The sequence below is a fragment of the Lolium rigidum genome, chromosome 2 (genome assembly GCF_022539505.1).
Source record: "Lolium rigidum isolate FL_2022 chromosome 2, APGP_CSIRO_Lrig_0.1, whole genome shotgun sequence".
Classification (NCBI taxonomy): Eukaryota; Viridiplantae; Streptophyta; class Magnoliopsida; order Poales; family Poaceae; genus Lolium; species Lolium rigidum.
Window position 1 is genome coordinate 284625593 of NC_061509.1, and position 21590 is coordinate 284647182.

Sequence of the window (21590 nt, forward strand, 5' to 3'; positions counted from 1 at the left end):
TCCTTTTTCCTCTGTTCTTCGAGGGCCGCCCGGTGTGCCTCGATCTCCGTTGCGGTGGCGGTTGCAGGGAGCGGGGTGGTGAAGGCGTCAACTGGGGGCTCCTCGGCTCCTGCCATGAAGACTGCGGTCGGGTAACGATATCGTGGGCCCTCAACGAGGTCCGAGTCGGAGTCGCTGCCGAAGAGGGAGAGGATGGAGTCGTCCTCGAAGCCCTCCTCGAAGTCGCTGGGGTGAGAGACCAGGGAGATGGAGTCTTTGAACGACGCTGTGGCGATAGAGCGGGCAGTCGGGGACGCAGCGGTGGACCCAGCGACCGATGCTATGGCGATGATGTCGGTGAAGTCAGCGTCGATCGTGGCGATAACGGAGTCGATGGCTGGGACGGTGTCGACGGAGTCGGCGGCTGACGAGGTAACGATGGAGTCGGCGGTTGGTGCCACGGCTGCCGAGTCGGCGTCGTCCTCCAGGGCCGACTCGGCCTCCGCGTATACCTCGCCGGTAACTGGGCGAGTGGCTGTGAGGAGCTGCCCCGGTGCGAAGGGGTCGTGCGATCGACCAGGGCGGGGCTCGGTGGGGTCGCTGACGCCGGCGAGCCCGACGAAGAGGTTGATGGAGCCGATCGGCACCATCCATGCATGTTTGAGAGGTGACGAGGCAGGCCGGTAAGTGCTTGGCTGGATGTGGAAGAAATTGCCGGTGGCGATCATCCTGCCGGAAGCGACCGGCCGCTGCACCGGCGAGTAGGGCCTCGCCGTAGCTCGGAGGCTTGATGTCCCATGCCCCACGGTGGGCGCCACTGTCGTGGATGTAACCACGGCAGATGCTACAGGGGGTAGCACTTCGTTGATGCGAGGGGAAGGGAACATTGCCATCTACGGGTCGAGGTGCAAGGGACGCAAGGTTTTACCCAGGTTCAGCCCCTCCGGAGAGTAAAAGGCCTACGTCCTGCTAGATCTTATTGCTCAGTGGAGAATTACAATGGGGGGGCTCAGTCGGCGTAGAGCCAAGAGCTTACAAAGGGGGAGATTGGATCTCAGATGATGTGTCCTTCTAGGGTTTAGCTCGGGGGTTTATATTTCCACCCCCGGCCTAGGGTTACAAAGAGATAACACCGAATCGTATCAGTTACTACAAATCCGGGATACCGCACCCTTCTTCAAGCAATCTCTATCTCGAACCGAGCAGATCTTCTCCTTAGGACTTCGGCCCAGTCGCCTTCGGGCCCAGTCGGTTGGGCGACTGGCGATCCTCCCTGGGCCTTCATCCTCATGGCGAGTGGGACTGGCGACCCACCCCCTACGGGCATACCCCCATCAATCACTGTATTTTGCTGCTTTATGGTGTGTGTAGAGCTAGCGGCTGTAGGCTACATTATTTTGCTCCTATTATACTTCTTTTTACAGTGACCTGACCCTATGTTTAACTTCTCTGCAGTAACCCAACGAGGCCTGCTGCTGATGGCTCGTGTCCACCGGGCGCCCGTCCCGCTGCTCGCCCCCATGGTCGGACAACCAGGCTTCTGGTGGGTTGGAGGCGTGCCGCAAGAAATCAGTAGGTGATGTCTTGGCCTTGGCTCTGATAATTGGTGAGCTCCATTATCCATTGTTCTCCCCTACGTTTGTGGTTATGATGACTAGTAGTTTCTAGGTTTTTTTTACTAGTGAGAAGTTTTTTTTTTCGAGAAAACGCAAAGGACCTTTGCGTTTCATTTCATTGAAAAGGTAGAAGTTTGTTTACAGGTCTCCTAGGAGACAGGTTGCATGGACTAAAGATATCCTAGTGTACATCCCAATCTGGAGGGAGCACAACTCTAAGCCCAAGGGCGCCAGCTCTGGCCCATAGGGTAGCTTCCTCCTTGATCTTGGCCATCAGCCGCTGGATACATGGCTGTGCTCTATCAAAGACACATTCATTTCTATGTTTCCATATCATCCAGGGTATCAGTAGGGCAGCGGTTCCCAGTCCCTTCCGCAGCGGCTTCGGGGTTGCTTGCAAAGCTTCGTCAAGCCAATTGGTTAGCGTGGCGTCGTTGTTGCTAGGAATTCTGCACGTCATCCGCAGCCACGACATCGTCTCATACCAAGTTTGCTTGGAGAAGGGACAGTCGATGAGTAGGTGTCGCATGTCCTCCGGGTCTTGATCACAAAGCAAACATCTTGGGTGGTGCTGCAGCCCACGTCTCGCCAGCCGCGCCGCGGTCCAACACCGGTCCTGAAGGGCGAGCCAGGTGAAAAATTTCACCCTGGGTGGTGCCCAGAACTTCCAAGTGTGCTTCCAGGAGGGCGATGGCGTCGAGCCATGGAACGTGGCCTTGTAGGCAGAGCTCGCGGTGTACTCGCCGCTCGCAGTCCACTTCCAAAGCAAGCGATCGGGTTCATCGAGAAGTTGATCTCTTCTCCTGTCCGGGAGGGATGCTAGTAGCCAATGTAATTCATCTACTTTTTTGGCTGTTAAAGACCTTCTTGTGGACGTTATGGATCAATGCTGTGTAGGAATCTTGATCAAATTATGTTTATTTTCTGTGGTCTGATTCCGGTCTGATCCCAAGGAGCCGCCGAGCCTGCTGCCTCCACAGCACACCTGTCTGTAGGTGGCTAGGTCTGTTCGTGTTCTCCCATTGTGCTTGTTGCTCAAAGAGTTTCATGTCAATTTATATGAGTCCAAGTAGTTATATATGGTGCAATGAATATGGCATCACTAATACTCTCCATCCGCAGAGGTTATCTTCCTGTATTCATTTTATGGATGATGCGGACAATTAAGTGATTCATAATACCAGAATAAATACTTGGGTTAGCAGACGAAGAATTCAGTACTGAATTTTACCAGTTCAGTAGGCTATTTTCTGTCTGTAGTCGAATAGTGGTTATGCTTAGTTTAGACTCTGAGACCTAAAATAACTTGTAATTTCCAATAGAGCTCGTTTGGTACAAGTGAAATGAAATGAATTCATAAGGTCATTTCATTTGGACAACTTAAATTCCAATTCTGAAAGGCAACTACCTGGAATTGTAAAATGATTTTCTTAACTTGTTTTTCTGCCTTTCAAAAAGAGCTCGTTTGGCACCCATGTAGATTTATAAAATGAAATGACTTCCATATCACATTTTGCTGTGATTTTGGCAAGAGTTCAGATACCATATAGTAGTACAAACTAGCACATAATGGAGAGAATAAAGTAGCATGTACATCACATACAAATTTAAATTTTGCTCACGTATGGAGACAGATATCTATGTAATGTTTCCCAAAAGTTATGATTTCTCTTTGAGGCATAAACACATACATCTGTGGTGCACAATAGCTGGCCTACAAGACCATGCTATTTTTTGTTTGTTGAAATTTTGTCACGGTTGTGAACTTCTAAACAAAAGCAAGTTACCAAGTACATAAATCAACCCAAAAATTCAATGAAGGCATAGCCGCTATAAATGCTGAACCGGTGCCTTAGGCTGGTGCCATTGCAGGCTGGAGCGGAGGCGGTAACGGCGGCGACGGGGCGGGAGAGGGGCGGGAGGCGGGCGGGACGGGAGGGAGGGGCGCCGGCGGGGGCGCCCGGCGGTAGCGCCCGCTCCCGCCCGGGCCGGCGCCCGCGTTGGCGGCGGGAGTGAGGCGGGAGCGGGGCGGGGAGGCGGGGCGACGCGATGGCGGGGTGGGGCGAGAGCGACGCGGGCGGGAGTGGGGCGGTAGCGGGCGAGAGGCGGGCGGGATGCGGGCGGGAGTGGGGCGGTAGCGGGTGGGAGTGGGGCGGGAGTGGGGCGGCAGGGGCTGAGGTGGCGCGATGTGATTCGTCCACCTCGCCTAGCCGTTGGGGTAGCCGTTGGTACTTCAAAAACCCTAAAATTTGAGCCCCCCTCTATAAATACCTGCATATGGTTTCACTCACTCCACACCCATTTCATCTCCTCCACTCTCCATTTCCACTCCTCCGAACGCCATGTCTTCATCCGGCCAGCTCGAGCGACGGAATAGAGGGTGAGCTGATCGCTGCATTCCAGGCGGAGTACGAGGAGGAGATGCTGAACGAGGAGGAGGAGCCAAGACGTCCGCGAAAGCGCCGAGAGTTCATCAGGCGTGATCGTCTTGGTGCCCACGATCGGCTGTTCGAGGACTACTTCGCCGACGACTGCAACTACCCTCCGAGCTTCTTTCGGCGAAGGTATCGGATGAGGCGATCCCTTTTCCTGCGCATTGTGGATAGATTGGGTGAATACTCTCCGTATTTCACCCAAAGGAATGATGCTCTCAACCGTGCTGGTTTTTCTCCCCTGCAAAAGTGTACCGCGGCTTTGCGTCCGTTAGCTTATGGAGCCTCTGCAGATACAATAGATGAGTGGCTTAAGTTAGCTAGACAAACTTCATCGATTGTCTAGATAGATTCCGTGAAGGCATCATTGCCTCGTTACGGAGAACACTTTTGCCGTCGACCTACCGTCGAGGATACTCGGCGTCGTTAGCGAAAGCGGAGGAGCGTGGCTTTCCGGGGATGTTAGGGAGCATCGATTGCATGCATTGGCAGGTGGAGGAACTGCCCAGTGGCTTTTGCCGGTCAATTCACAAGGGGAGACATCAAACACCCTACCATAATCTTAGAAGCCGTTGCGTCGTATGATCGCCGGATCTCGGCATGCCTTTTTTGGAGTGGCCGGGTCCAACAACGACCTCAATGTACTCAACCGGGCCGCCGTTGTTCACGGACGTGCTTAGGGGAGAAGCACCCGTAGTGAACTTCACGGTGAATGGACACGAGTACAACTATGGTTACTACCTTGCCGACGGCATCTACCCCTCCCGGCCGGTGTTCATGAAAGGTGTTACTCTTCCACAAAGTGAAAAGCAGCGAATGTTCACTCGCCGCTCAATCAGCTTGGCGCAAAGATGTCGAGTGTGCCTTTGGAGTGCCGAAGGCTAGGTTCAACATTCTAGCAGCTCCCGGACGCTCCTACTCCAGGCGTACTCTTGGGTTGATCATGCGTGCATGTGTCATTCTCGCACAACATGATCATCGACGATGAGCGTGGTACAAATTTGGAGCACACCTATGAGACCGTTGAGTCCAATGTCGGCCCCGCAATACACCACCATGCACCACCAAGCCTAGCAGCCAGGATTCGGATGGACAACGATATGAGGGACTCATCAGTTGTATACACAGCTCCAAAGCAAGATTTGATAGAGCATGTGTGGGCTCATAATGGCTAGATTATGTAATTTTTTCAACTATTTATGTAATTTTTTCTAATTTTTATGTAATTTCTTTTTATGATGTAATCGGTAACAATTTTAGTTCAATAAAATAATTTCCTTCCATTATTTTTAATGTTGTAATCTGAAAAAGATAAGCTAATGTTGAGGAGAGAGAAAAGCTGATGTGAGGAGAGAAGCTGAGAGCTCTCACTATAGCCCATGCATTGGCAAGGTGGGATGAGAGTGGGGTGAGAGTGAGGTGAGAGTGAGGAAAAAGCTGACGTGGCGAGGCTAGAGTGGGGCGGTGCATTGGCACCAGCCTTACCTGCAGTAACATGCCATGCAAACGCAGCAAGTTGCCTGTCTTGTGCTGGCCGGCTGTTGCTAGCTGGTCAATGAGAGTGCACCCCAGGGCCTTGACATATTGCTGTTGGCGCTAGCTGCCATAGGGCCTCTTGAAAAAGCTATATGGTGGTGGACCTTACAGTGGTGGCACACATACGCAGAAACTAGGACCTCGGCCGTGTGGTAGTGCGCATGCCAGCAGGTAGAGGTGCGGGGGCTGTGAGGGGCGGCGGCGCTTGCTACAGGGCAAAGGCGCAAGGCAACACGCGGGGCTGCAGGTAGGCGCGGAGGACATCAATTAGTTGGGGGCAATGGTGGTAGGGACGGGAGCCAGTGGAGTCGGTGGCATAGAGAACAGGGGAGCTACGGCAGTAGAGAGATATCCACATGCATGACAGGGTTACAGAACGGAATCAGGATTAGGCATGGGGCAGATTTGATGGAATTATCAAATGAATTCAGCATCCTGGCAGCCAAACAAGTTGATTCCTGGAATTGTAAATGAATTCTATGATTCCAGGTCCAAGTGGTGGGAGCCAAACGGGTTCTTAGTATCTTGTCAGTGTTGCGAATTGCGATTATGGCCTGGTGAAGTGGTCGTGCTGGCACTGCCTCCGGTATAGTGGGCAGCAAATGGACCAGTTTTATCAAGCTCAAATTAATTTTTGTATTTATACAATTGAGTGTAATGTGCATCTGTTTAGTATTTTATAAGGATGCTATTCATTCAAGTGTATGCTCGTGGAAACTTATTAAACACTTATAAGTTGGGGGTTTACTTTCTGTTTTCATATGGTGAGAAATTTATTTTCCGGGGATGCTTCAGGTCCCAATGTATCTCCAGCAAGTGGAGGAAATGATGTACTGCGCTTTTTTCATTACCTCTAAATTATAAGTGCACCTGTTTCTGATTTATCCTTTCAAATTGGGAAGTCAAACCTGGCCAACAGTATTTAAAGGATAGAACAGTAATCTGGTATAAGTATTGCTACCACTGCATTTGGACCAGTATAAACTTTTAGGGCCTCACCTTATATATTCAAGCAAATGCCACTGCATGTTTATGTAACTTATCTGATGACCACGATTTTTACCTCTAGTTTGCCTCTTGCTTTATGGAGTAGAGGTGTACAACTCTATGAAATAATTGTGCAAGTGTTCTCTATCCCTCTTATTCTAATGCTTTGTGTATTAAGTATTAACAGGAACAACATGAGTGCATCTCCTGATCAATGGGATAACCGCATGGTTGATCACTTGAAGAACTTTGACCTTAGCATTCAACGCAGCAGTTCGGTGAGTGAATCAACACTTCAACATTTACTTTGATCCAATTTGGAAGTTGGAACATGTGAATTCTGCGGGAATTTTTCCATTATCTGTCATCCGATGACTTTTTTTCTTTTCTTTTTTGAGCTATGTGAAAATTAGAAATAACAATATCTCGCTTCCCTACAATTCCTTTATGTTACATTGAACATTGTATTGACCAACCGGTGTTATTTTAATATACTTTAATATTCTTCCTCATGCTTGATGCCATGACCAACCTAGCATAGCTTTGATATATGCTCCTGTTATGTTATTTTGGTTGAAGTGGACGCTAAAGCCTGAACTCTTGGATATTCCATGTTCATTGATTGTTAATTTTTCGTGTGCCAACTTGATTGCTCAATGTTCGTAGCAAAACTTCAATTTTGTACTGTCGACATGTTCTTTCAGAAATTTTGAAAGATATAAGATCCTATGAGTCCAGACTTTGTTTCAGCACTATGCACATCATATTTTCAGCAATCCCCTCATTATATTCACTTGTCAATTTTTCAGGCGACAACGTCGGAGCTCTGGTACATGTGTTGGAGGCTCTAACTTGGTCGCTCGACTTAACCAAGGCGACGAGGACTGAGTTCCAGGACGGCGTCCCCTCGTCTCGCGTTCCTCTTACAGCTTCCCTGCTGCCTGTCACTGAGCATCGGGAGAAACATGGCAGCAGTGGCAGGGGGCATGGGAGCGACTGAGCGACAGCGGCAGCAACACAAAGATGGAAAAAGGCGCCCCTCATTGCCTTCCGAGATGGCAGCGCGAGTGAATGATGCGAATGGTCCATCTGATTTGTCTCCTTGCTCACCTCAGCGGCATGCTCTGCTTCAACTTGCAGGTTACGACCTTCCTCCCCTCTCACAAACGTCTTTGTTTATGCCTAGACTTGGCTTCTATTTTTAGGGATGCATAGCATATGGTCTAAATTTCATGTCATTTCCTCATGTGTATTTGGATGGTTCCTGGAGTTTAAAGGTTATTTCATGTCATTCCCTCATGTTTATTTGTACCGCTCTAGATGGGTACATAATAACTAATGTAGGAACATGAAAAGGTAGATAAGCACTCATTTTGCACTGTTTCTGTTTCGCGGAAACTACTACATTTCCCTTTGTTCTGACAATACCTTTGTCCTTTTGTTTTTCAGTAGTGCTACTGAACATAGGAAACCCCAATTGTAGCCCGAGCTACATGGCTCCTGTGTTTTTGCAAAATTTGAATCCAACAATTTGAAGTCTCAAAAAATTCTAAAACAAAAATCTAGTTGTAGCCAATGATGTACTCTACCATTGTGCAAAATCTGAGTATGAAATACATTATATTCGAGGCTACAGAAAAATGACAAATTCTGACAAATGTTGGAAGTTTCAAAATCTGCACTGTTCACCTTTTCAGATCCACAGATTTGTGAATTTTGTACAGCTCAAAATACTCAGTCTTTCGAATTGCTTTTTTTTCACAGTGGTAGAGTACATCATTGTCTACCTCAAGAATTTTTGTTCATATTTTCTTGAACCTGTTAAATGCTATTTTCCAATTTTTGAAAAAACTAGCTCCATGTAGCCCGAGCTACAAAATGCCACACTCTACTGGACATGTCTTTTGAAATTACTTCAGCCTGCAGTAATCTATTGTCTGATTTGTTTTCTTGGTGTGCTGGCCATATCAGTATGTTCAGGCACTCTCTTGCAAACAAAAATGAGACAATAAACTCTTCCTTATTATTATTTGGCACTCTCTTGCAAAAATGCTTCTAGCTCTGGATTATCATTTTTTGTAAGCCTATCTGTGTTTGCGAAATGTGTGCATGTTCGCTGGATAATATTGTATGAACACTGAATGTTTTTCCATGTGCCAACTTGACTGCTCAGTGTTGATCACCTAGGCCTAACATTGGCTGGTTGGTATATGAAGCTATGAATGAACACTTGTAACTGTCACTCTCGTTGAATATTCTCTTGTGCCCGTACATTTTGATGCCTGTCCTAGCCTAGTAAATCTCGTTTGTATTTTTGAGTAACATTTTCTTGCGGTCTGTTCAGTTGTGCAGGTTATGGGTTGCCGAGCCTTGTTCGACCAACCAGTGCTAGTTGGACTTGACGCTGGAGCTGTTCACGGGGCAGCAGTTTGGCGTGGCGCTCGCTCGTGAGGCGGAGAAGCGGAGGTGGCCAGTAGCAACGGCCACCTGATCTGGATAGGCTTTCATTTTCTTCTACTGATATTTTAGTGGGCCAGTTAGGTACTAGCTACTGTAGTTTAGTTGAAGTTCACATGATGCGGCGCCTCTCCATTTGTTTGGCTGGAGCAACCATGTATGTAGACTGAACCTGTTGGTTTGATCAGGTTTGCACCATTTGATCATACTTTTACTGTGCAAATAATCAATGGAATTGATTGTCGGACAATGATTAATGCCATTGAGCAATTAAGTAGGAGGTGCATCTTTTAGGGGCGTTTCAACAGCGGCGAGCCGGTGACTCGGTCCCGCTTTTAAGTTCATTATATTATTTTTAGTCTAAATATTTTGTCTAAAATTTTAAACTGGAAATGATAAAATGAACTAGAATCGGGGCTTTCGAGGGATCATGCTTGCAAACCCTAACAGGCCGGTGCCAAAGATCTTCTCGTGATCCAGATCCATGCCTTGTTCTCTTTTTTGTTGTTGTTTGTGTTTCCATGAATCTATCTATTAGTTGGTCGGGTGTGTAGCCGCGCTGTCGTGTGGTCGGACACCACGACGCCAATTTTGGCTTTGTTTGGTTGGTTCCTCGTAGGTGTCCTTCTTTCACGAGCATTTTTTTTGTTTTGCGAATGGGAGTTTTTATTAATTACTCAATGGCATTACAATCCTTAGCAAAGATACTAAGGCTGGTGCCAACGCGGGCGCCAGTGAGGGCGATACCGCCCGGGGCGGGGCGGGAGAGGGGCCGGAGGCGGGCGGGACGAGAGCGGAGGGGCGCCGGCGGGGCGCCGGCGCTAGCGCCCGCTCCCGCCGGCCGGGCGCCCGCGTTGGCGGCGAGAGCGAGGCGGGAGGGAGGCGGGAGCGGGGCGGCAGCGATGGCGGGGTGGGCGAGAGGCGGGGCGGGAGGTAGAAGACAAAGGGATTTTTGCGAGAAAACCCCCTGGACTTAGGAAAAATTGGTAGGATTTGGCATTTTAGGGTGTTTTGAGCCAAATTTTGGCATTTTAGGGTGTTTTGAGCCAAATTTTGAGGGGCTTTTTGCACAACAATTTAAATAGAGCTGGCACTATTTTATGATGTAATCGGTAACATTTTAAGTTGAATAAAATAATTTCTTGCATTATTTTGAATGTCTAAACAAAATCGAGTGAAATAACTTAATGTGGAAAAGAAATGGTGATGTGGAGGAGAGAGAAGTGAGAGTGGGGACTATAGCCCATGCATTGGCAAGGTGGGGTGAGAGTGGAGTGAGAGTGGGGTGAGAGTGAGAGAAAAGCTGACGTGGCGGGGCGGGAGCGGGGCGGTGCATTGGCACCAGCCTAACTAGGAAGATTGGTATGTAGTTTACACACACACCGTCCCCTTTGGGGACTAGCTTCGTGGGCACATCTTACCCTTTGGGGACTAGCTTTGTGAGCACAAAGATGTGCCGCCTCATTGGCACTACGTTTTACATGAACCAGCTCAAAACTAGTAAAAAAGCTGCTTAACTCCCTAATCTCCTGGCAAACACTGGATATGATGGATCTTCCAATGCTCAAATCATTCCAGATCTTCACGGGCTCTAAAGAGTCTGTCTCCAAGATCATTCGTTGAATGCCCAAGTCGATATCCAGCATCACGAGCAGTTTCAGCTTCCATCACCAGCGGCGAAGCAACATCTTCGTACCATAGAGCTTGCGCCCTCAACAGTCTACCAGTGTAGAGCCACCTGTTGATTCCTTGCGTCTGCAGCCGTTTTTGAAGAAACCAAGTCGATTTGTTGGCTGCTTCGTGCAGGTGTAGCTAGCTCAATTTGAGCATACGTAGCAGTACCACCATGTTTGCAGTTTAGGAAAATGAGTCTCACAGGGCCAGTCAGCACACCTCTTCTAGTACAGTGTCCTGTGTTCCGCCACTTGTCTCGCTGGATTGGCCAGAACAATTCAGGAAGTAGTAGCTGATGCATGAATGCTCTAACGATATCATGGCTGGCTGTCGCGGCCTGCCGTGCAACTACCCACTGCCACCGTTGCGCTGCTTGATCAGCTTCAGGAGGTCCGCGGCCGAGGCGCCAGCTGAAGATTGAACAAGAAGTAGCGCGCCAGCTGAAGGTCAAATCCCAGCACTGCGCCGTCAGAACAGATACTGACGACACGCCCCTGCTCCTCCGCGCCAAAAACCTGCTCGAATCCTTCACCGGCCCGTACAACCCGCCTTCAGATCGATTAACTTTCAGCCGAGGAGCTGCGCCTTGTTGCCCTCGATCTCGCTCCATTCACTCAGGATCAAAGAGAGCAGGGAAATATTCAGAGACTAGAGAGGTTTTGGTGCGGGTTCAACAGCTCCGCTTTTCGGCTTCTTTCTCTCCTTTTATTCTGGATTCAAGGGAAACGTGGGGATGCTCCCACGATACATGGATCTCGTGCCATCCCACGAGTCAGTGTGCGACCACCTGACTAGCTCTAGGTTGTCACAAAACGAACGGGAAAAACGACCATGTCTAAGCCTATCCTCTAACTGACGAAACTGAACAAAGAAAAGCCTAAGTGCAGGGTTTATTCCAACATGCGTGCAAAACATTCTCTTTCGCAACAATTCATCACTGCATCCTTTTTCCTACCTGTCCCCTACGTTCTTTCTTCTTTCTTCCCGCCTACCTATCTACCCGACCCATCCGATTACAACACGAATCCACGCAGCACACCATTACATATGTCTCATCGCACCAACGCCATCGTCGATCAACCCTTTCCATGGTTGTCGGTCCATTCTGCTTCTGCAGGCTCCTGTTTACCACCGCCAGTTTCAGCTACCATCCATTCCATTTCCATCCATGGATGCAGCAGGCACGGATCCCGTCCTCCCAATGCCGTCGGCGCTACTGTTCCCGCCGCCGCTGGCACCTTACCGCTACTACTCGCCTCCTTCAACTTCTTCTCCGGCGTCGTCCGCGTTGGCGGCGTCTCGCCACCACGCTTCGCTGGAGATCACGAGCCTGCCGCTCCTGGTGCTCACCGTGCTGGGCATCCTCAGTATCTCCGCCCTCCTCCTCACCTACTACGTGCTCGTCATCCGCTGCTGCCTCACCTGGCACACCACCTCCTCCCCCGACTCCGGCAGCCGCCTCATCATCTCCCTGTCCCGCCGCCGCAGGCGCCACAGCAACACCCACGAACTCCCGGTGGTGCACGGGCCGGCGCCTGACGAGGCGCACCACGGGCTCGCCGAGATGGCCATCCGGGCGCTGCCGGCGTTCAGGTACAGCAAAGCCATGAAGGACGACGACAGCACTGGCAGTGACACGAGCGAGTGCGCGGTGTGCCTGGGCGAGTTCCAGGAGGAGGAGAGGATCAAGCTCCTCCCGAGCTGCCTCCATGTCTTCCATGCGGAATGCATCGACACCTGGCTCCAGGGCAACGCAAACTGCCCGCTCTGCAGGGCAGCCATTACCAGCACCACACAGGTTCCAGCAGCAGACCTTCAGCTCCATAGGCAGAGACCAGAGGAGGTAATCATCCAGGTGCAGGTCGCCAGCACTGACGAAGAAGCCGACAGACCGGAAGGTGACGCTGCATATTTGCAAGCCGGCAAGGAGAACACAAAGGCCGACGCTCACTTCCATGGAGATGGCAGTGACAGCGGCAGCAGTGAAGTAATTTGTAGGCTGTGAATGATTTTCCAGTTTGATCACTCGGGAGGGTTACAAAATTCTCGGGAAATGTTTCGTGCACAACAGACTGACTTACTTTATTCATCTTTTTGCCACTTGCAAAATTACTGCAACATACTATAAGATGGCACAAAAACTACTTTAGTGGGCAACAAGGCTCATGAAATAGCTACTCATAGATCAGCTATATTTACTGTCAAAGCTTCTTCTACAATTGGACACGAAAAAGATATAAAAGCAGAAAAGGAGGAACCAAAATGAAAGTGTACAAGTCGTGAATTCTGAAGCTACTGTTGTGCAACTTTCTTTGAATTTGAATCGATTTCATGCTGCTGAGGTTCAGGTTGCGCAACTTTCTTTGAATTTGAATCGACTTCATGCTGCCGAGGCTCAGGCAACGCAATTACTGAATCATCAGGTGACATGAACGCTATAGCCTTCATCTGGATCTCCTCGTAGAGGCGCTTAGCTTCCTTGAGCTTATCCCTAGCGCTGTGACCATGGTTTCGCCATGAAGCCACCACTCTCTCTTGGAACTCCATAGCAACAGAATAGCTGCACTTGGAAAGAAAGGGGTGTTACTGATCAGAACAAACTTTAACCGTTATTCAAGTGACACGCATCGCTCAATCAGTACCACGGCTACAGATAAAGAGGAAACAAGACTTCAAACATGACAGCAACAAGGGAAAACCATGTTTGCTTGTTTTTGTAATTGTTCCCATTTATTTAAAGTTAAAAATCTCATAGTATATATTTTGGAGAAGCAAATATGAAATTTGTGATTATAGTATCAAGCTGCCACTATGCTGCCCGCCCACCTTGTTCATGCATTGAAAGTAAACACATCAACAAGTTCCCTTTCACACCTAAGTGGAACTATATGATGCCCCACAATAGCCAATAAGTTGGGACCATACTACAGTACTTGAACAATCTGTACCATGGACAGCATACCCTATCTTGACAACCATCTTTATCTAAGAATTTCTTGCAGTAAAATGCATTCTAATTACTTCATGTAAAAATAGCTGAAGAGCAACAAATTGCAGAAAAGTACCACCAGCAGACTAACATGCAAATTATCTTGGCCCATTCAAATTCTTCTATGTTATACAGTAGTATTACATTTGAGACTTAAGAAATCATGTTTGTCTTTCAACGAATGTATCTCTGAAGGACTAAAAGAAATGTTACCTTCCCATGGTGCTGTATGCATTGGCAAGGCTCTGGCAGGTCTCAATTGTATCTGAATGTTGAGGCCCCAAGGAAACATCCATGATTTCCTTTGCCAGCGCAAACATCTGCGCGGCAGACTGGGGGCGATCCATCTCCATATAGGCAGCCCCTAGGTTGTTATACACATAGCCTACCCCAAAATGGTTTGGCCCAAAGGTCTCTTTCATCCTCTGCGCTGCATCCTCCAAATAAGGGACGGCCTCAGTCACCTTCCCTGTGAGAAGCAACAGCCACCCGATCCTGGCCGCGACATTCCCCTCCATGTGCTGTGCCTGCGGGATCCGTTCAAGCATCCACAGGCTCCTCTTCATCAAAGATATTGCCTTGTCAAACTCATTCACCATCTCGTACAGCGAGGACACCTCCACATACGCCTCGGCCACCTTGTCGGGTTCGGAAAGCTCCTTCTTCTCTAGAATGTCGCAAGCGATCTCCAAGCACCTCTTGGTGTCCCCAACCTTCTCCTGGTGTGCGAGTGCCTTCGCCATATATATGAACACCAGAGCTCGCGCCTCGCTATCCTTCTCCGCCTTCTTAGCGACTTCCTTCAAAACGCTCACGGCCTCGCCAAACTTCCCCAACGCGATCTTGATGTTGGCCGCATCGATCTCAGCATGCATGAGATCGTCGCCAGCCACACCCCACTTCTTCATCACCTTCTGCGACATCTCGTTCTGCTCCAGCGCCTGCTCGTGCTGCTCCAGACCAGTGTATATTACGCCGAGCAGCCGGCGGTCATGCGCGAGCTCGACCGAGTTCCTGCCCAGGGCGGACTCGTGCAGCTCCAGCGCCCTCTGGCAGAAGGGCAGCGCCTGCTTGAAGTCGAGCACGGCAGCGTGCGCCTCCGCGAGGTCCCGGTACGCGACGCCGAGCTCCCGGCTGCCCGGCGGCAGGATGGACTCCTTGAGGTCCACGCAGGCGCGCATGTCGGCGAGCGCCTCCTCCCGCCTCCCCATCGCCGTCTTCACGTTGGCGAGCTGCAGCCGCACCGCGTGCGCCACGGGCCTCACGTCGAACCCTTCGTCGGCGTCGGGCTGGGCGGCGGCGGCGTGTTTGGACGACGGGAGGAGCGGGGAGAGGAGGCGGAGGGCGCGGGAGAGGAAGGCGAGCGCGTCGTGGAAGCGGGTGAGGTCGACGGAGGCGGAGCCGGCGAGGTGGAGGGCCATGGCGAGCGAGACGGCGTCGGAGTCGGCCGCGTCGGGGGATCCGGGGCAGGCCTCGAGGATCCCGATGGAGCGGAGGGCGAGCTCGAGGACGCGGGCGGGGTCGGCGGAGGAGGTTGACTCGAGGTGCTGGCCGAGCTTGAGGCAGGCGAGCGCGAGGCGCTTGTCGGTGGGCGGGAGCAAGGTCTCGAGGCGGGAGAAGGCGGCGGAGAGGTCGTTGGTGGTGGAGGCCGCCTCGAACGCCTCCTCTGCCGCCTCGGCGACGGCGGCGGCGGCCGCGGACGCGCGGAGCGCGGGCGCGGGCCGCGGGGAGTAATGGCGGCGGGGATGGGGCGGCAGAGGGTTTAGGGTTTTGGGAGGCGCGGGGGTCGGAGCAAAGGTACGGAGACGCTGTCTGAGGAGGAGGGAAGCGGCTCTGCGTAGCGCCATGGCGGGAGTCGCGGCGGGCGGCGGGCGGCGGGCGGGGGGCGGCGGTGGCCGGTGGCGAGGGGGTAAGAGCAGAATGGTGGACTGGATGAAGATGGTGGTGGGCTGGGCTTCTAGGCTTTCAGTATTCCTCCTTAACTTAAGGTGTCAGAATTGTAGTGGGTGATCTATTCTCTTCGTTTGGGCTTTTATTGATTAATGGTAACTACCAAGCCCACTTAATCCAGAGTCCACATTTAGCCTCTGTGATCTGGAAAAATCTTCCACTCGGCTTCTTCTCCAGCTCCGTCCAACACGGTGGATACTTTTAATTTTTAAATAATTGTGGTCTGTATGTGTGTTCTGTAATTTTTTTCTAATATAATTCATATGTTAGCCCTAAAATAGACAAGTGCTAGTATGAAAAGTCATTTTCCTCTAAAATCAATTTAGAGTATGTAGATGTTCTTGTTGCGGTCAAAAACCCACGGGCGGCGGCGGGCAACACAGTAGAGCCGGGAGGCTCCCATGATTGCGGTGGACCCTGGTCCCTCGGGCGACGGCCCGTAATGCCTTCTGGCACACGTCCTAGTGCTTACGAGGGCGTGCCACCTGACCTATACCTGGTCAGGAAGGTGATGGATTGCTTCGACTAGTTTCTCGCATGGCAAACACGTAAACATTAAATACGAGCCCCGATCGGCTCTTAAGTTGTTCTGTGGATCGGCTCAAAGAGCCGATTGCCCCATGGTTCATGTTAGATTTATAGGGCATGGGGATCATGCTTTATCAATATCAAGCTAAGCTAATCTACGATAGTCTAGGGTTTTCACCGTATAATCGGAACATCCTATGCATAATTGAGCCTAGCAGATACGTAAGATGATGGAAAACCAGCCCTAAAGAGGCCTAAAAACCAACGTGAAGTTGATCCCCGGAACAATCCCCCTAGAGCTTAATAAACCACACCTTACGCACTACCGGATCCTTCAACCAGTTTATAAGGCCTAACCATACGGATATCAAACCAATCCTTGAAGAACAAGGAGCAACTATAACAGATTAGATCTACTAAATAACGAACAAGCAAGATGCTACCCTTACACCTAAAATATGTGTAAGGGCAGCTAGATATCGAGGGGTAGTGTAGCTAAACAAGTACATCGTGAAAGCATTGTGATCAACCCCAAAACACCTAAGATAAGGGTGTTGCTCGCCATCAAAAAGGCTTCAGCACGAGCAACACCACAACGACGAATAAGCGATACGCCTAGATCGCAAGATGCGATCTAGGCAGCATGTTGCTTACCCGGGAGAAACCCTCGAAACAAGGGGTGGCGATGCGCCTAGATTGATTTGTTGTGAACGTGATCGTCCTCCTTTCTCAATAACCCTAGATACATATTTATAGTCCGTGGACTCTCTAACTTGGGAATAAACCCAACCGTGTACGAGCTAAACTCTATCTCTTAATTCTAACCGACACGTAACCTACTATAATTTACGTGATACACGGGCAATCTTGCCCAAACTTCTTGTACAAGGCCGGTTCGGGAATATTTTCCGTGCATATCCTCTAAGCCCATTTCATCACGGCCCATCTCCGGACTTGGTTAAATTCCGGTGATAACACATGCCCCCTGGTTTTGGCAATGATAATTTCAAAACCACTCCGTTTTTCTTCGTAGGGTCACGTCGTGGCGGAGCGGAACCGTCGCAGTATCCTTTCATCATGATGCCTTGCCTTCTCAACTTCTCTGCACGATTTGACAGTTTTGACACCATGTCCTCGGGAACCGTCGTAGCATTAAATCCCCACTATATCCCCTTTATTTAACCGCGTCGAGCAGTTCGCTTCTTCATCCCCAGTAGCCATCGGAAAACCCTCCTTCGCACCATGGATTCCTCCTCCTCCTCCTCTACCTCATCGGATCTCTCCTCTCTATCCTCTTCTTCTCGTGAGCCGACGCCAGAGTGGGGCTCGTTGGCGGCGCACGACATCCTCGCCCCAACGATGTGGGACAAGGAGGATCACGATTCCTCCGTCGGGTCCGAGGATGACAAGTCCTTGACCGACGGAGAAGACGTCCTCCAATTCCTCGTCGATGGGGAGGAGGAGGCGGAGAGCGAGGACGACCGCTTCTCCTGGGACGACTTCACCTCCTCCGACGAGGAGGAGGAAGAGGAGGATGACACCTCCTCCGACGAGCCGCCGGCGAAGCGCTTCCGCGCAGGGTCGGATGACGACGACGAGGAGGACGAAGAGGCCCCTGCCGAGGGCTACGGCAGCAGCGACGAGGAGCTCGCCGGTAGCAGCGCCGACGGCAGCCACGACAGCGCCGACGAGGGCAGCGACGGCCCTTAGGCTAGGACTAGTAGCATAGGACTAGTAGTGGTAATCGGCTCTTTTGTTCTTCTTCTCCTGAGCAATCGGCTCCTCGTTGTAAGAAATCCTCTTTATTAATGAAGAAAATGTTTCCATGTCGATTTTGCCTTCATACCAATTTTGCCGATTGTCAAAGCAAGTCAACGCGCAACGAACCGATAGCAGCGTATCGGTCTTTCACCATCAAACGCCCATAAGGCCAAACTCAATTACCAAATTAGACAGGGTCAAGCAAACATTCCTCAAATTCAGACGGTAACTTGATACCTGATCATGATACTTTGTACCCCTAAAGTCGATGGCTGTGCATCGGCTGTTTTGTTCTCAAGTCGATGTCCGTGCATTGGCTGTACTTAGCATCCTGTTGCTTCGTACATATATTTCTTTTTACCGGCCGATTCCATACATCGGCTCCCATATTCCACTGATCATCATCCCCATAATTGGGAAGGGAATTTTTTTTTACTGGCCGATTTCATGCATCGGCCTCCATATTTTACTGCCCATTGATGGCGTGTATTTCACACGTTCGTTGGGAACCCCAAGAGGAAGGTATGATGCGCACAGCAGCAAGTTTTCCCTCAGAAAGAAACCAAGGTTTATCGAACCAGGAGGAGCCAAGAAGCACGTTGAAGGTTGATGGCGGCGGGATGTAGTGCGGCGCAACACCGGAGATTCCGGCGCCAACGTGGAACCCTGCACAACACAACCAAAGTACTTTGCCCCAACGAAACAGTGAGGTTGTCAATCTCACCGGCTTGCTCAGTAACAAAGGATTAACCGTATTGTGTGGAAGATGATTGTTTGCAGAGAAAACAAGTAAAAACAAGTATTGCGAGCAGATTTGTATTTCAAGTATTAAAGAATGGACCGGGGTCCACGAGTTCACTAGAGGTGTCTCTCCCATAAGATAAAAGCATGTTGGGTGAAAAAATTACAGTCGGGCAATTGACAAATAGAGAGAGCATAACAATGCACATACATGTCATGATAAGTACGAGTGAGATTTAATTGGGCATTACGACAAAGTACATAGACCGCCATCCAACTGCATCTATGCCTAAAAAGTCCACCTTCGGAGTTATCGTCCGAACCCCTCCGGTATTAAGTTGCTAAACAACGGACAATTGCATTAAGTATGGTGCGTAATGTAATCAACAACTACATCCTCGGACATAGCGCCAATGTTTTATCCCTAGTGGCAACGAGCACAACACAACCTTAGAACTTTCACGTCACTTGTCCCAGTGTCAATGCGGGCATGAACCCACTATCGAGCATAAATACTCCCTCTTGGAGTTAAGAGCAAAAACTTGGCCGAGCCTCTACTAATAACGGAGAGCATGCAAGATCATAAACAACACATATGTAATAACTTGATAATTAACATAACATGGTATTCTCTATCCATCGGATCCCGAGAAACACAACATAGAGTATTACCGATAGATGATCTTGATCATGTTAGGCAGCTCACAAGATCCAACAATGAAGCACAATGAGGAGAAGACAACCATCTAGCTACTGCTATGGACCCATAGTCCAGGGGTGAACTACTCACTCATCACTCCGGAGGCGACCATGGCGGTGTAGAGTCCTACGGGAGATGAATCCCCTCTCCGGCAGGGTGCCGGAGGAGATCTCCAGAATCCCCCGAGATGGGATTGGCGGCGGCGGCGTCTCTGGAAGGTTTTCCGTATCGTGGTTTTTCGCATCAGGGGTTTCGCGACGGAGGCTTTAAGTAGGCGGAACGGCTAAGTCGGAGGGCTGACGAGGGGCCCACACCATAGGGCGGCGCGGGCCCCCCTTGGCCGCGCGGCCCTATGGTGGCGGCGCCTCGTCGCCCCACTTCGTATCCCTTTCGGTCCTCTGGAAGGTTCGTGGCAAAATAGGACCCTGGGTCTTGATTTCGTCCAATTCCGAGAATATTTCGTTACTAGGATTTACGAAACCAAAAACAGCGAAAACAACGAAGCGGCTCTTCGGCATCTTGTTAATAGGTTAGTTCCGGAAAATGCACGAATATGACATAAAGTGTGCATAAAACATGTAGGTATCATCAATAATATGGCATAGAACATAAGAAATTATCGATACGTCGGAGACGTATCAAGCATCCCCAAGCTTAGTTCCGCTCGTCCCGAGCGAGGTAAAACGATAACAAAGATAATTTCGAAGTGACATGCCATCATAACCTTGATCATAATATTTGTAAACATATGTAATGAATGCAGCGATCAAAACAATGGTAATGACATGAGTAAACAAGTGAATCATAAAGCAAAGACTTTTCATGAATAGTACTTCAAGACAAGCATCAATAAGTCTTGCATAAGAGTTAACTCATAAAGCAATAAATCAAAGTAAAGGTATTGAAGCAACACAAAGGACGATTAAGTTTCAGCGGTTGCTTTCAACTTGTAACATGTATATCTCATGGATAATTGTCAACATAGAGTAATATAACAAGTGCAATATGCAAGTATGTAGGAATCAATGCACGGTTCACACAAGTGTTTGTTTCTTGAGGTGGAGAGAGATAGGTGAACTGACTCAACATAAAAGTAAAGAGAATGGTCCTTCAAAGAGGAAAGCATCGATTGCTATATTTGTGCTAGAGCTTTTATTTTGAAAACATGAAACAATTTTGTCAACGGTAGTAATAAAGCATATGAGTTATGTAAATTATATCTTACAAGTTGCAAGTCTCATGCATAGTATACTAATAGTGCCCGCACCTTGTCCTAATTAGCTTGGACTACCGGATCTTTGCAATGCACATGTTTTAACCAAGTGTCACAATGGGGTACCTCCATGCCGCCTGTACAAAGGTCTAAGGAGAAAGCTCGCATTTTGGATTTCTCGCTTTTGATTATTCTCAACTTAGACATCCATACCGGGACAACATGGACAACAGATAATGGACTCCTCTTTAATGCATAAGCATGTGGCAACAATTATTATTCTCATATGAGATTGAGGATATATGTCCAAAACTGAAACTTCCACCATGAATCATGGCTTTAGTTAGCGGCCCAATGTTCTTCTCTAACAATATGCATGCTCCAACCATTAAGGTGGTAGATCTCTCTTACTTCGGACAAGACGGACATGCATAGCAACTCACATGATATTCAACAAAGAATAGTTGATGGCGTCCCCGAAACATGGTTATCGCACAACAAGCAACTTAATAAGAGATAAAGTGCATAAGTACATATTCAATACCACAATAGTTTTTAAGCTATTTGTCCCATGAGCTATATATTGCAAAGGTGAATGATGGAATTTTAAAGGTAGCACTCAAGCAATTTACTTTGGAATGGCGGATAAATACCATGTAGTAGGTAGGTATGGTGGACACAAATGGCATAGTGGTTGGCTCAAGGATTTTGGATGCATGAGAAGTATTCCCTCTCGATACAAGGTTTAGGCTAGCAAGGTTATTTGAAACAAACACAAGGATGAACGGTGCAGCAAAACTCACATAAAAGACATATTGTAAACATTATAAGACTCTACACCGTCTTCCTTGTTGTTCAAAACTCAATACTAGATATTATCTAGACTCTAGAGAAACCAAATATGCAAACCAAATTAGCAAGCTCTAAGTGTTTCTTCATTAATGGATGCAAAGTATATGATGCAAGAGCTTAAACATGAGCACAACAATTGCCAAGTATCAAATTATCCAAGACATTTTATAATTAC

General features: G+C 49.2%; 2 protein-coding genes and 1 long non-coding RNA gene across 3 annotated transcripts; 2 read left to right on the forward strand and 1 right to left on the reverse strand.

The window, feature by feature from the left end:
• Positions 1 to 1396: 1396 nt before the first annotated feature.
• On the forward strand, positions 1397 to 7484 carry LOC124688984. Its single transcript, XR_006998681.1, has 3 exons — positions 1397 to 1585; positions 6729 to 6828; positions 7360 to 7484. It is a non-coding gene; the product is annotated as an uncharacterized LOC124688984 (long non-coding RNA).
• A 4365-nt stretch (positions 7485 to 11849) lies between these two features.
• LOC124691073 (RING-H2 finger protein ATL1-like) lies at positions 11850 to 12686 on the forward strand. Its single transcript, XM_047224355.1, has one exon. The coding sequence runs from the start codon at positions 11850 to 11852 to the stop codon at positions 12684 to 12686; it is 837 nt and encodes a 278-aa protein (XP_047080311.1).
• Positions 12687 to 12747: 61 nt separating this feature from the next.
• On the reverse strand, positions 12748 to 15517 carry LOC124688985 (protein KINESIN LIGHT CHAIN-RELATED 2-like). Its single transcript, XM_047222595.1, has 2 exons — positions 13884 to 15517; positions 12748 to 13241 (listed from the first exon to the last, which is right to left on the reverse strand). The coding sequence occupies exons 1-2, from the start codon at positions 15515 to 15517 to the stop codon at positions 12974 to 12976; spliced, it is 1902 nt and encodes a 633-aa protein (XP_047078551.1). The 3' UTR covers positions 12748 to 12973.
• Between the last annotated feature and the right edge of the window lie 6073 nt (positions 15518 to 21590).

Coding starts and splice junctions, on each gene's coding strand:
- LOC124688985 (XM_047222595.1), bottom strand. CDS start 15,517: ATGGCGCTACGCAGAGCCGCTTCCCTCCTCCTCAGACAGCGTCTCCGT. Junction 13,242..13,883: donor GCATACAGCACCATGGGAAG/GTAACATTTCTT, acceptor TTCCAAGTGCAG/CTATTCTGTTGCTATGGAGT.
- LOC124691073 (XM_047224355.1), top strand. CDS start 11,850: ATGGATGCAGCAGGCACGGATCCCGTCCTCCCAATGCCGTCGGCGCTA.